The 13,637-nt window shown below is 37.9% G+C and overlaps 1 protein-coding gene across 3 annotated transcripts in view; it reads right to left on the reverse strand.

Moving 5' to 3' along the window:
• Kcnip4 (potassium voltage-gated channel interacting protein 4) overlaps window positions 1-13,637 on the reverse strand; it is a 505,370-nt gene that overhangs the window by 140,992 nt on the left and 350,741 nt on the right. Inside the window, exon 1 of one of the 3 annotated variants that reach the window (XM_052734907.1) lies at window positions 6,421-6,547. The exons of the other annotated variants lie outside the window; for them this stretch is intronic. Coding sequence (XP_052590867.1) covers window positions 6,421-6,535 — 115 coding nt within the window. The 5' untranslated portion in view covers window positions 6,536-6,547. Of the gene's footprint in view, window positions 1-6,420; window positions 6,548-13,637 lie in introns of those variants that run through there. 3 annotated transcript variants of the gene reach the window in all.

A 13,637-nucleotide genomic window follows, 5' to 3' on the forward strand; every position in this document is an offset into this window, starting at 1 on the left:
GAAAACTGCTGGAAACATAGGCTTAGGGGCTGGAAACCTAACTCTGCAAGTTGGGAAGGTTTCGTTGTACTGTGCCAAGGTGTTTTAGATATTTTATGTGACAAATAATTACTCTTCTCAGGTCATATTTGTTGGGCTACAACTTGTCATTTATTTATTCTAATGGTGCTTCATGTGAACTATTTTATTTAATCCTGTGACAATAATAATACATCTTCAGGCCGGGCGGTGGTGGCGCACGCCTTTAATCCCAGCACTCGGGAGGCAGAGCCAGGCGGATCTCTGTGAGTTCGAGGCCAGCCTGGACTACCAAGTGAGTTCCAGGAAAGGCGCAAAGCTACACAGAGAAACCCTGTCTCGAAAAACCAAAAAAAAAAAAAAAAAAAAAATACATCTTCAGATGGTAACAGAAAGCTTTCTGTATCTCCAATATGCTATGCTCCCTTCCTCCCCTCACTTCCATCAGTTTCTCTTTTCAGGCTCTCAGACATTACTTTATTAGTGAGGTTTGCCCTGACCCAGCCCATATATCTCCATAGCGCACATCCACTTTTAAATATATCACCACACATTTGCTTCCTTCACAATATCATCAGGAGGGGATTATCTTTGTTTTCATGTTATCTCTACCTTCCCAAATAAGTTTCATGAGAGATATAACTTGAAAAATGCCCTCCTCTCCTAGAGTATCATGAATGTTTCACATAATCTCTCTAAATAAATCAAAGACTGTGGAATAATGAATGAATAAGGAAACTGTGGGGCAAAATAGTCCAGGAATTTATTTAGTAACAAGCACAACAGGAATCCAATATGTGTTCGGATGGTGCGTCTCTCTATCTCTTTCAGTTATTCTTGGAAAAATGCAATGGACACAGCCAGTGCCATAGCACAAGGTGTAAAGAGGTGAGTTTACATCTGAGAGAGAAAACTGGCATTAGTTCACTGAGCAGTCAGATGGTGGGTGGGGAAACGAAAAGGGGAGGAGAGAACAGAAAGTGGGTAGCTGGTGATGCCAGACAAGTGACAGGGGAACTCCTAGACTACTGCTAAGTGAGACCATTAGGCTGGGATGGACACTCAAAGATTAGTGGAAAATTCGGTGATCAGGGATAGCTGAGTGGGTCAAAACTTGAACAAGACAATCCTTAATTTATTAGACAGATGTTTCTAGCCTCTATTTGTCTTATCTCATTTCTCACTCTTGTTCAGTAGTTATTAACACAAGGCAGAACTCTACACCCCAAATTAATGCTCACTAGATTACATCAATTTCTAATTGTCAACTACTACTAGGTGGGTTGAGTGGAGAAGAGAACATAGATCATTGCCTTAAGCAATTACTTCTTTGTCTTCAAAGACAGGCACAGCTTTCCAAATTTCTAAGGTAGTTGGAATTTTGAACTTTGGTTTGTCAGTTTTCTCAACCATCAGAATCAAGATATGTGCTTAAAACTTTAATTTGGAATATTGCATTTTTTTACCCCTTACTAAATATTTTACTTGCAAACATTTGGAAAGATATGGTCTTTCATAAACTCTTTACCATGAGCTACTTCTTTTAGTGTTTTAGTGCGAATCATGCACAACAGAAATAATATTTAAAGTCTGCATTGAATAAGTGACTATAAAGTGAAGGAGGAGGAGGAATGGAGAAGGTGATGGTGAAGAACAGGCTGTGATAAAGGAGAAGAAGCAAACTCACTCTTAGGGGGAGGCTAGCACAGACATGTTCATAGATGGGCTTTTTCAGGCACACTACAAAATGCTACATAAAGATGGCTACAGTCTCATAGGTAGGTAGTTTTCAGAAGAAGCAATCCTGCTATCTGGTGAGGACCAGTGATTCTCTTTTATACTAAATGGGGAGAACAGGTAGGTGTCTTCCCTTGATACTTCAAGTTTTAGGTTTTCTAATTCTGTGCCCAAAGTGCTTCATGGCTTAGCAAGAGCTTAGGCTTTTCTATAGGAAGCTAACTCTCAGACACACAGCATTGGAAGTCTCTTGATGTCATGTATAGAATATTCCCACCGCCACTCAGTGGTCAATCATGCCTAGAACCTCTCAGGTAAGTCAAGACTCATCTTTGGTTTCTCTAAGCACAGACATGGCAAAGGTATACCTTTCTTCTAGGGGCTTATAAGCCTCTGCTTATCTTCTGTTTGTTTAATCTACCCACCTCTCACCCCATATTCACATGGCATATTTTTACATTGTGCACAAATATTAGTATCTAGTCCACAGAAGGGAGCTAATATAATCACTTGGCTAACAAACATAGTGTGGTGGTTTGAAAGGAAATGGCCCCCAAAAGGAATGGCACTATTAGGAGGTGTGGCCTTGTTAGAGGAAGTGTGTCACTATGGGGGTGGGCTTTGAGGTCTCTTTTGCTCAAGTATCCCTCAATGTGACAGTCAACTTCCTGTTGCCTGCCTATCAAGATGTAAGGACTCTGAGCTACAGCAGCACATCTGCCTGCATGCTACCATGCTCCTCACCATAATAGTAATGGACTGAACTTCTGAAACTGTAAGCGAGCCACCTCAATTAAATGTTTTTCTTACAACAGTTCCCAGTGGTCATGGTGTCTCTTCATAGCAATAAAAACCCTAACTAAGACACATAGTAATGGGATTCATTGTCCTGTTTTCAAGTAAGTTATTTCTACATGACAGGTTTTCTTGTGAGAGTTGGATACTTGAAAATAGTTGCTACTGAGTAGAGTCTTCTGAAGATGTATAGGGCCCACAAATGTTATGTGTTTAGGATGATGTAAACAACAGCTACTTTCTAGTTTTTAAAAATTAGTATATATTAATTGTCTATGTTTCTGAGTTTTACAAAAATTTTCTTTCAAGTATAACATGTAGTTATTTTACACATATATATATTTTTTAAGCATAACTGAATATATTATATATATAATGTATCATTATAAAATCTAGTATCCATAAATGAGAGAAAATATGAAATATTTGTCTTTCAAAACTGACTATGTATATTATATTTATAATATATATAATAATAGTCTCATGCTACAGCTATTTTCAACAAATTATATAAATTTGTTCATTATAGTTGAGTAGAACTCTATTACTCATATGACATTATCTTCATTCATCTGTTGATATACACCTAAAATTGATATTGTAACTTGGCTGTTCTGAATAGTGCTATAATGAACAGGAGTGTACAGGTATCCCTGTTGTATATTGACTTAGAATCCTTTGGGTATATACCCAGAAATGAGTTAGCTGAGTCATAGACTAGATCTGCTTGTGGATATTTTAGGAGTCTTTACATGTTTTCCATAGTGTCAGGCAGTATTTACATCCTATTAGTGGATATATAGGGATTTCTTTCCTCACCATAATTCCTATTCATTTTCTTTATAATAACTATCCTGAAAGACATGAAATAAAGTTTTTTGTTTTTTTTTTTTTTTGGTTTTTCGAGACAGGGTTTCTCTGTGTAGCTTTGTGCCTTTTTTCTGGAACTCACTTGGTAACCCAGGCTGGCCTCGAACTCACAGAGATCCTCCTGGCTCTGCCTCCCGAGTGCTGGGATTAAAGGTGTGTGCCACCACCGCCCGGCTTGAAATAAAGTTTTAATGCTACTTTAATTTTTATTTCCCTAATGGATGAAGATGTTGAATTTATCAAAGATGAGATTTTGGTTATTCTCATTCTTTGTGTTTATAACAATTTTGTCCCTGGCTGTAATTTCAACAAATATCCTTTTAGGGTAGGGCAGAGTTAAACTTATTTGCTTTTGCTAGATATTTCATGCAGGAAAAATGCTAGCAGAATCTGACAATTTTGTTCTTCCCTAAGCAAATATGGAGATACATTTGACACTTACATTTTAACTGTATATATTATATGAATGACTATGTTTTCAGCAAATATCAGGTGACTTGGCAATGTTGACTCCACCTTGGGAGGAGAAAAGCAATTGCTCTAATAGCCAGTCATCTCTGACAAGCCGTGCTAAACCCTGCAGGTTCAGCACCATTTCAGATTAAAGCTGTTCATTCATTCCTCTTTATTATAGCCTTGTAGGTTGCTGCTGACATGTTACATCTTACTAGTGAACTGTTGTGTGTGTATAAGTGTGAATTCATGTAAGTGTGCAATGAAATAAAAATAAAACCGTGTGCCACAATACTACTTTTACTGATTTTGCATATGAAATTTCAACCAGGAAAAAAAAAAAAAACCATTTTTTATTGTTATGCAAGATCTAATTGGGTAGACTACCATGTATTTACTATTTTGGATTTTGCTCTGTGTTTTGAAATGTGGTTTGTTGACTGTTCTCAACACAATTCATAGGGACTAGCTTATGAAAAATATTCACTGAATGGGTCCACATGCCTGCTAGATCTCACTAATATGATACAGCATTATTTAAAATAAAATAACTGCTTTGTTTTTTTTAGTTATAGGACTTTTGACTCAATACACTTTTCTTTTTGAAGTTCCTTCCATATTTTCTCCATTTGTGTTGTGGAGTGTGGTGGTATTTATAGTTTAAATTACCAAATGAATCAATGGTTTCTACAAAATGATATGGCAGAATGTAAAGAAGGTAGGTGAACATACTGTCTCTTGAGCCACAACTTGAATATTCTAAATGCTCTATTTTCTTCGTAGGAAAGACCACCTTCTCTTGTCTGATTCTAGGAGCTGTTTGATGCTTGGAAATGAATTAATATAAATTTCCTTTTGTATATACACTCCTTTTAAGTTTACAGGGTCAGTGGCATTTAATATTTTTACAAAATTACCAATGTCCTCTCTTTAGGGGCTCTCTATCTCTAATCCTCAAGGATGCCACACAGTTGTCAAGAAGGAGATGGTAGACCAGTGCACTAGTTAGTTTCATGTGTCAACCGGGCTAAGCCAGAGTGCTCAGTTATTCCATCAAACACTAATCTAAGTGTTGATGTGGAGGTAGTATATAAAAGTGGTGATGGCTACAATCAGTACACTACAAGTAAAGGACAGATTACTCTGGATCTGGGGGGTGAGTCCTATGTAATCAGTTGAGGTGTTGAACAAACCTGAGGGTTCCTCAGAAAGAATCTTGATTCTATTTCACAGCATCAAATGCTGCCTAACTTTCCAGCCCATCCATTGCTACAGTCCTATAAGCCAAAATAATTGCATTTATGTGTGTGTGTGTTTAGACATAAATATGTACATAGGAATATACATATGTGAATATAGAATATGTAAATGTGTGCACATATATGCATGTGCTTATGATTGTGTTTTTGTATTGGTTCTGATTTTCTAGAGAACCTTAGTCAATGTGGGCAGAGGATAAACAAAGGGAAAGAAATTTATACTTAAAAAATGAAATTACAATAGAAATTGAATAAAAATAGTATAGCTGTTTCTATATATATATATATATATATACATATCTCATATAATCTAGCAATCTCTCTTTACAGTAAATGTAATTGATATGTTAAAGAGACACTTGTACTTTCATCTTCCATGTTCATTGCAGAACTATTCACTGTAGCCAAGAAAAAGAATTAACCTACTAGGAAACTATTACTGGGTAAATATGTATATTCCATGTAGTTAATATATACAGAGGAGCACTATTCAGCCTGGAAAAGAATAAATTGTTGTCATATGGGAGAACATTCATGGAACAAGACATCATTAACTGTAATAAGCCAGACACAGAATGACAAATACTGCATCATTTCACTTATGCATAGACTTTTTAAAAGTTGATTTCATAGAAGTTGAAAGTATAATAGCATGTACCAGGTACTGAGAAGCATAGCTTGGAACAAGGGACAGGAAGGTTAATTTATGGTTACTAAGTTATATATAGGTTTTATTGTATATCAGAGTGGCCATTGGTGACTATGTCATTTATCCCAGAAAAGCTAGATATAGTAGGGGTTTTGGATATTTGGCAGCAAAGAAAAGACAAATGTTTTGGAACATGGATATGTTTATCCATCTGAGCATTATGCAGAATATACATGTATCAAAACACCACATGGCTCTCCATAAATATGGACATTTTATGTTGCAACTAGAAAAAAAAAGAAACTTGAAAAGTAATGTAGCTTAAATTGTCAGCTGCTGTGCAACCATTTTAGGCAAAGCAATCCCTAAGGCTAGTCCCCAGGCCTCAGATGAAGCAGACATGCCTCGATGTCAGAAAGCATGGGCCTCTGTTACTGACACCGACGCCAAGCTTTCAGCCTGCCAAATGAAAAGCGCCTGTTGCTTGTACCGCGGTGTTTCAGATAAACACGAGCTGTAAATAGACATTGCTTCACGGGAGATGATATATCGATTCTTTTTAGAAACAGAAATTGCACTGCGTGTGGACCTAAACAAGCAAAGCAAACAATTTGGGGGCGAAAAGAAAAGGAAACTTGCTTTGAATAGCAGGAGACGACGTTTTGGCAGCGGAGCAGGGCAAGAGCTTCATGAGCCGCTCTTTAATGCTGCGCTTGGTGTTGTTCTGAGCGTAGAGGAAACCTAGAAAATACATGAGCGGTTCTGTTAGTGCCTTCTGCACAGAGGGACTCCCAGGGCTGCAGGGGTCACCAGGCAAGCTGGGCAAGCAGGATGGGGAGATGGCCAGCTCACTCAGGCAAACACAGACAGTGGGTTAGGGCCCCCAAAGTTGGTTTCCTTATTTACCTTTTATGTAAAGTTCTTACGTTGCTTTAAAGGTGATGATTACCAAAGAAAAACAGAGTGAAAGGATTTTCAGTGGATGACAAGAGTAAAATTTGGTGGCTTATTTTGGGTCTCAGATCGAAAGCATAACAAATACCACTGGAAACAGTTGGATTGAAATTTCAATATTCAAACCAGTGTCAAGGGCCTGCAACACAATCTTCTCTTCTAGTTGCTCCCTTCTTTGATTACAAAGGAGGTGGCTGCCCTCATAAATCACACACACAGCAATCACCTGATAGTACCTTTGCCTTCCCTGAAAGTGAGAAAATCAATGTCCTTGACAAGCAGTCTCATTAGCATATGTTGAGGAGTCCGGATATGTGGAAATCCTTCACATTTTTCACATAGTGACGTTAATGAATGGAGCTTGTTCAAGTGAAGCCATTCCAAAGGAAGCACGGTGTGTTTCCACAGTGTTAACCCAGGATTAGAGCCTGGTGCACTCAGAGTGCAACCATGACTTCAGGCAGTTGGAGGAGACTTACAGAAACCCGTGGTGGCTCCATAGGCAAGCCAGAAAGTACCCAAGACAACTGGTCTTGTCAGGAACCCACGGCTTTTAATTCAACAACATCCCAGCCACTCAAAATGCCTGAAAGCCAGTATCTGCTTATTAATACAAATTTCTTCACCTGAACTAGTTTGGAAGCTGTCTGATGTAAAGCAACCCCAAGAGAATCAATTAAATTGAAGTTAGAATTCTTTGTGATGGGGACGTGGCAAATACGCCCTCTGTTCTTTTTCTATTTTATTGTTCCTGCCTTGGGATTTTGAGCAAGCCCTGACCCTGAACCTAGAGATCTATCTCCGCCACACCATGAAAACACAGCAGCTAAAACTCATATGTAAGGGGGTGACAAAATGAAGAGGTAAATATGCAAATCACAACAGATCATCCTCCTGATTAAGAGAGCTCTTAGAACTTCATGCTGTCTGGGACCAAGGTCCCCCAGTCTGCACATGATCTGAAAGTGCATCACTATGTGGCACTTTTCATCCACTCCTTACTCCTTACTCCTCTCTGACGTTGTAGGAACTCACAAATTGTCCTCCCAACCTGGCCACTTAGCTAATGTGAAACAACCTTCTCACTGACTTCCTCAGAGTAGGCTGATGCTGTGGCATAAAATAAAAGGTCAATAAATTCACATTGGGCCTATAAAGACCAATATCAATTTCTATGTTTTACGTCTGATTTCTGTAGCACACATGTCAATTTGCTTCCTCGTTCTCTGTTTCTGGAAGAACCCTCTCCCCTAGGCACCCCCTCCTGAGGAAACTCTGAGGCATTATAGTCTTACATTTCATTCTCAGGCAGGCATGTTGTGTTCTCTGTTGTTTCCTTTCTGCCATGGTAAGGAATGCGCTACATCCTTCTTCCTAGTCAGCCGTTCACCAATGGTCAACATCTCTACCCCCAGTCTGCCTTTGAAACAGTTCAGACACTTTCCTCTGGCAAACTGTCCCTTCCTGTCTCCACCTGGCCTGCGGCGAGAGACCTCTTGCTTGTTTGCTCTACCAGCCCCAGTGGTCCAGCATCTCGTCTTATCACACCCTGTCATAGATAGGAGACAAAGAAGTTGGGGAAGAAGGCTCTGCTAGCCTTTTGTAGTAGGACACAGACCGACCCCAAGGGAACTTCTGTCCTGGTTTCTTTGCTTCAGATTAGATTTCTTGACATCTAGCCCGACTCTGTAATTTTGTCAGAAATAAAAGAGATGTTTCCTGGTTGCTTGATTTCCTGTTTGTTCCATGAACTCTGGTATTTACCAGCTCAGATTTTATGTGGCAAAGGGAAGATTCCTCCTCCCCAACTACTCACAACTATTAAAGTTACCCCTGTTGCCTCACCTCTTATTTGGTAAGATCAACAAGTTGTCACTCTAAATTAAACTTTAGAAGTCCCTGCTTTTTACTATTTCACTCTAAGTGGCCTTGCATTACACTTTAGGCATCTGTGTTTTCTTCATGCAATGATTTTAAATGTCTCTTTTGCGAATACATTTTTATATTGTATGAGTATGAGGATTAGAATGATCCCCCCGCCTTAGGCATATATTTTGAATGATTGGTCCTTAGTTGATAGTGTTATCTGGGTAGATTCTGGAATCGTCAGGGGATGGGGCCTAACTGGAAGAAGTAGGTAACTCAGTCCATGTGTTCCTTGCCTACGTTCTGTCTCACTCTGCATCTGCCTTAAGATGAAGTTTCTACCCTAGGTGTGTACCAGCATGATCTAAGCTGCTCCACTCGCCATGCCTTACCTGCCATGATGCTCTGAAACCCTAGGAACCAGTGATCCCAAATACTCTTTTCTCTTTGAAATTATTTCCATCAGGTATTTTTATTTCAGTGAAGTAAAAGTAGCTACAAATAGCTAGTAGAGAGCAGGGTGTGGCCATGATTAATTCTCTTCTTCTTCTCATCCTTCTTCCTTTCTTTCTCTGATGTTAGCTCATGCTACACTTTTCTGCTTAAAAATGTATTTGTTTAGTGTCCAGACATGGAAGCAGTCAGCCCCCAGTCATATCATAGTACAGATCTAGGGTTGGTTACTTAATCTCTCTGTATTTCCGTTTTCCTCTCTAGGAATATAAGCTTAGCACAATGTCTGCTCAACAAGTTGTTGCCATCAGGTGGAATAAAATATGAAATATTGACCCAATGACAGTTCTGTCATGTGAACCCAGAGAATGTTAGACCTTCTTTTTCTGCTTTATATGAATATACCACATTCCTTCCAGCCCTGGAGCCTTTGAATAGGCTGTTATCTGCATATAAACTTTAGAATTTTGCTTCTCTTCCTTTTTGCCTCGCTCATGGCCATTTGCCCTTGTGATTTCTGTTCTAAGAGTGGTCTCTGAGGAGTGCCTAATACAACAAAGCAGAAAGCATGAAGAATGTTGACATGTTTCTGTAGCTTCCCCTTCCTCCCCCCCCCCCCCCCCCCCCCCCGTAACAGGCAGTATAACTAACTGCAAAAGCACATATTTAAAGTGTATCTTCCTACTGTGATATAGTGTTGGAGAATCCTACACTTAGTGGTCAATGAATAAGTGTTATTGGGTGCCCTGTCACTGTGAACAATCATATACCTGAATAAACATTTTAAGGCAAACTATTCTAAGCATAGAAAATAAGCAGTATAGAACTATGGATGCTTAGGAGAAGAGAAACCCAAGAGGTGAACCCATAAGGGTTCTTTCTGACTTGTAGCATGATCACCACAGGGTTTATAAAGATGAAGTCCAAGCTCACTGACCTGAGATCCAGACATGAATGAGACTTCTGCAGTAGCTGTAATTTTAAGGAAATAGAGAAGTGTTTTTTATACCTAGTGAGGAGTGTTTTTGGAACCTGTGTAAGGATTACACAGTAGATTTTTGAGTAAGGGTTGGGAAATGCAAGTTCAAGATGGAGTAGCATAATGCATATGAGGCAGCAGAAGCTGCTTCAGGGCTAAGAATAAAATGATAGTAGAAGACCCAAGTACTGAGCAGTACTGAAGTTCTGGCTCAGTTACACACACACACACACACACACACACACACACACACACAACTTTACCCACCCTTAAAAGAAAAGAAGATAAAACTAAAGGCACCAATGGTGTTGAAGGCCTATGTCATTCTTTTTGAGCTCAGAAAGGCTACATGGGAGGAAGGATAATTTCCAAGAGTGAGGACCATTCTCATGATAACCCAAATTGTAGGTCAGTTAAAAGGAAATAAAACAAAAGCTGGAAATACTTAAAATTGCACATTGAAATATTTTCTAGAATAATATAAATTATTATTTAAAGACAGTCAATGTGCCTCAACTGAATCTACCAGGATGAGCTGAATCCCCAGGGGAGTCCTTGCCCTGGAAGAGATGGGAATGGGGGCTGGGTTGGGGGGAGGGTGGAGGGGGTGGGAGGAGGGAGGACAGGGGAATCCGTGGCTGATATGTAAAATTAAATTAAATTATAAAATTTAAAAAAAAGACAGTCAATGCAACCTAAACTTTCTACATTATAAGGTAAGAGTGTCAGTTATACTATGAGGCACCTCCTGACATGCAATGGAAGTGGCAGTTCATAACCCATAATCAAGAGAAAAAGGAAGGAATATGAACAGATCACAGATGGACACAGATATTGGAATTAATAATAAATGGCTTCAAAGAAAATGATGGTTGAAATATGGGGGAACTTTTCAGAAATGGGATTAAAGCAACACAAAAAAAGCAAGAAGGTGTAAAGTGAGATATCTAAAATTAAAAAGATTCTAAGAGCCACAGGACCAGGGAGTTTACTATGGGACTGTGCCTCCTAGAATTGGCTGCCTAAACAAAACCTGGACAATGACAAAATCAACAGACACGCTTATGTAAAAAGAGAAAATAATCTCATAAGATCTATTCCCTAGCCAAAGAATTACAGCAACTAATGACTACTGAGAGAAAGAGAGAGAGAAAATTACCCTCTCCCAGCAATAAGCTTCTTAGCTGGATATCCAATTAAAGTGGTCATCCCTGAAATCATATTCACACAAACAACAAAAACATGTTCATCAGGCTTTATTTGTAAATTTGTGCTGGTGCGTGTGTGTGTATGTCCGTGTGTGTGTGTGTGTGTGTGTGTGTGTGTGTGTGTGTGTGTGTGTAAACAAATGAAACAAAAAGAGGCCATCAATTTGAAAGGAAGTAGGAAGTCAGAGGGGCATGGAAAAAGTTGGAGGGAGGAGACATGGGAGGAGTTAGAAGGAGGAAAGGGGAGGGCTAAAGTGATGTAATTATATTTTAATTAAAATTTACCTTAATGGTACAAAACTTCATTTATTTAGTGTGACTTACTAGCATTTGGGGGACTGCTAACAAATGGGTTATAAAGCTTGAGCAGATAACAAAAGAAATAAATCAAGTTTGAATGATAGGAATAGATAATTAATGAGAGTCTGGGGACCTGTGCCAAATACCAAGAATGTAAAAATGACTGGAGAATAAGAGAACAGAGAGAGATTTTTTGAAGAAATAAATGTGCTAATGCCCCTAAGCAAGACAAATTTAAAAAGAATCACAGAGAACTAAAAGTGAAAAATTTTTTTAAAAAAGAAAATAATACCTATGAGGGAGGAATACAACGGTATAGTGTATTGTGAGATACATTAGAGTTTGGATAATGTAATGATGTTTCATTGCTCTCAGGTTTAATACAAAAAGCACTAAACCAGATTTCTATTATACTCATTCAAATCATGGTATGTGATATGGACACATAAATCTCCAGATAGAAACTTAAAAGTTATAGAATTTCACAATATCTGAATTAATAGAAAAAAAACTTGTTGCCTTATCATATATGTTTAAAACAAAATGTACTGTGAAGTTTATGATATTTACAGATGAAAATTTTCTGAAACAAACAGCATGAAGATTGAAAAGGGGTAAGTGGAATTTACCACTACATGGTTCTTATATTTCCTACCGAGTGGGACCATGTTAATTCCAAGTATCCCAAAGTAAATGAAGAAGAAGATACATTGCAATGTCTAGATGCTAGGACACAATTAAATGTAATACCAGGAAGTATGTCTAAAACTTCAATAGAGGAATTGAAATGCCATACATAAAATATATTGTTAATTCAAAATAATTTAGGAACCTAATAGAGAAACAAAAGCTACTGAGGACAAATCCCAGTTCTGTAAATTGATAGAATTATATCCAACTGCATAATTGAATCTATAACTATGTATCTCATTCATTATTGTATTTCCACCATTTTCACAGTGTCTAATATATAAATTGTTCAATCTGTATCCACCAAAGCATGAAAACAGACTCTACTTTTTTTGACTAAGAAGTCTAACATCATCTACAGGGCTGTAATTAGAGATGCATTTAGAATTTGCGTAATTTACTTTTCTACAGCCTCTCCCCACATCCTTAAAGGTTAGCTGAGTGTGAAGCTCCTCTGATGAGGACAGTGCTGACAGAGTTAGTGCATGGCGCTCTACTCTCCAGCAGTAATACTAAAAGGAAATCAGGGGGCGGGGAGGTAGCCTGAAAGTTACCATAGTATCTCACCCCCACAGAGACGACATATTTTCAGAGACAAATTACCATACATCCCATAATCATTTATATACTAAAGTATTCAAAATGTTTATTATAAACGCGTATTTACAAACAAATGGTTTCCTTTGTATAATTGTATTGCAGTGGTTACATAAAAGTCTCTGCTGTGAGGTATCCAACAGGCAACATTTACCCTAACCCCTAACACGTGGGGTGCTTAGATCACTGATTTCTCTTGATAACTCTGATTCTTTTGTGATAAAATTCTATTTGTTCATTAATTCATTCACTCAACTGTTTCTTCAGTACCTTCTAGTTACTATTCCAGTGCAATACATTAAAAACACCTTATTTTCTTGTGAATCTTAGATTACAGAAGATAAAGAATAAATATTAAAACATATATAGAAAAACATACAGTATATCAGATACTCAACAGGGATTGGATGTAGACTTCTTTTGGTAGACTATGGTGGGAGTTACATAGAGCGAGACATTACTAAAAATATGTTGGCTAAAAAGGATGCTTGAGTGGAGAGCAGTGAAGTCATGTTTTATCAAACATATATCAATGAGACAGAAGGCATCACATGCATTTCCAAATTATCAAAGTATACATTATGTATATGCAAATGAAGTGTTAACATCATTATTGAATTATTTATATAATCATTTGTATAACTAACTTGTTAAAGTAATACTACTGGATTCTATAATATAAAAATATAATACTTTAAATTAATTGGCAATATAAACCACAAAGTCTAATGATAGCTTCATAAATCCTGTTGTTATAATTAAAACTAAACCAACTGCCTATCCTGCATCTATAAGTCAACCAAAGCTGC

Source organism: Peromyscus californicus, unplaced genomic scaffold (genome assembly GCF_007827085.1).
Source record: "Peromyscus californicus insignis strain IS unplaced genomic scaffold, ASM782708v3 Scaffold_13__1_contigs__length_99412109, whole genome shotgun sequence".
Classification (NCBI taxonomy): Eukaryota; Metazoa; Chordata; class Mammalia; order Rodentia; family Cricetidae; genus Peromyscus; species Peromyscus californicus.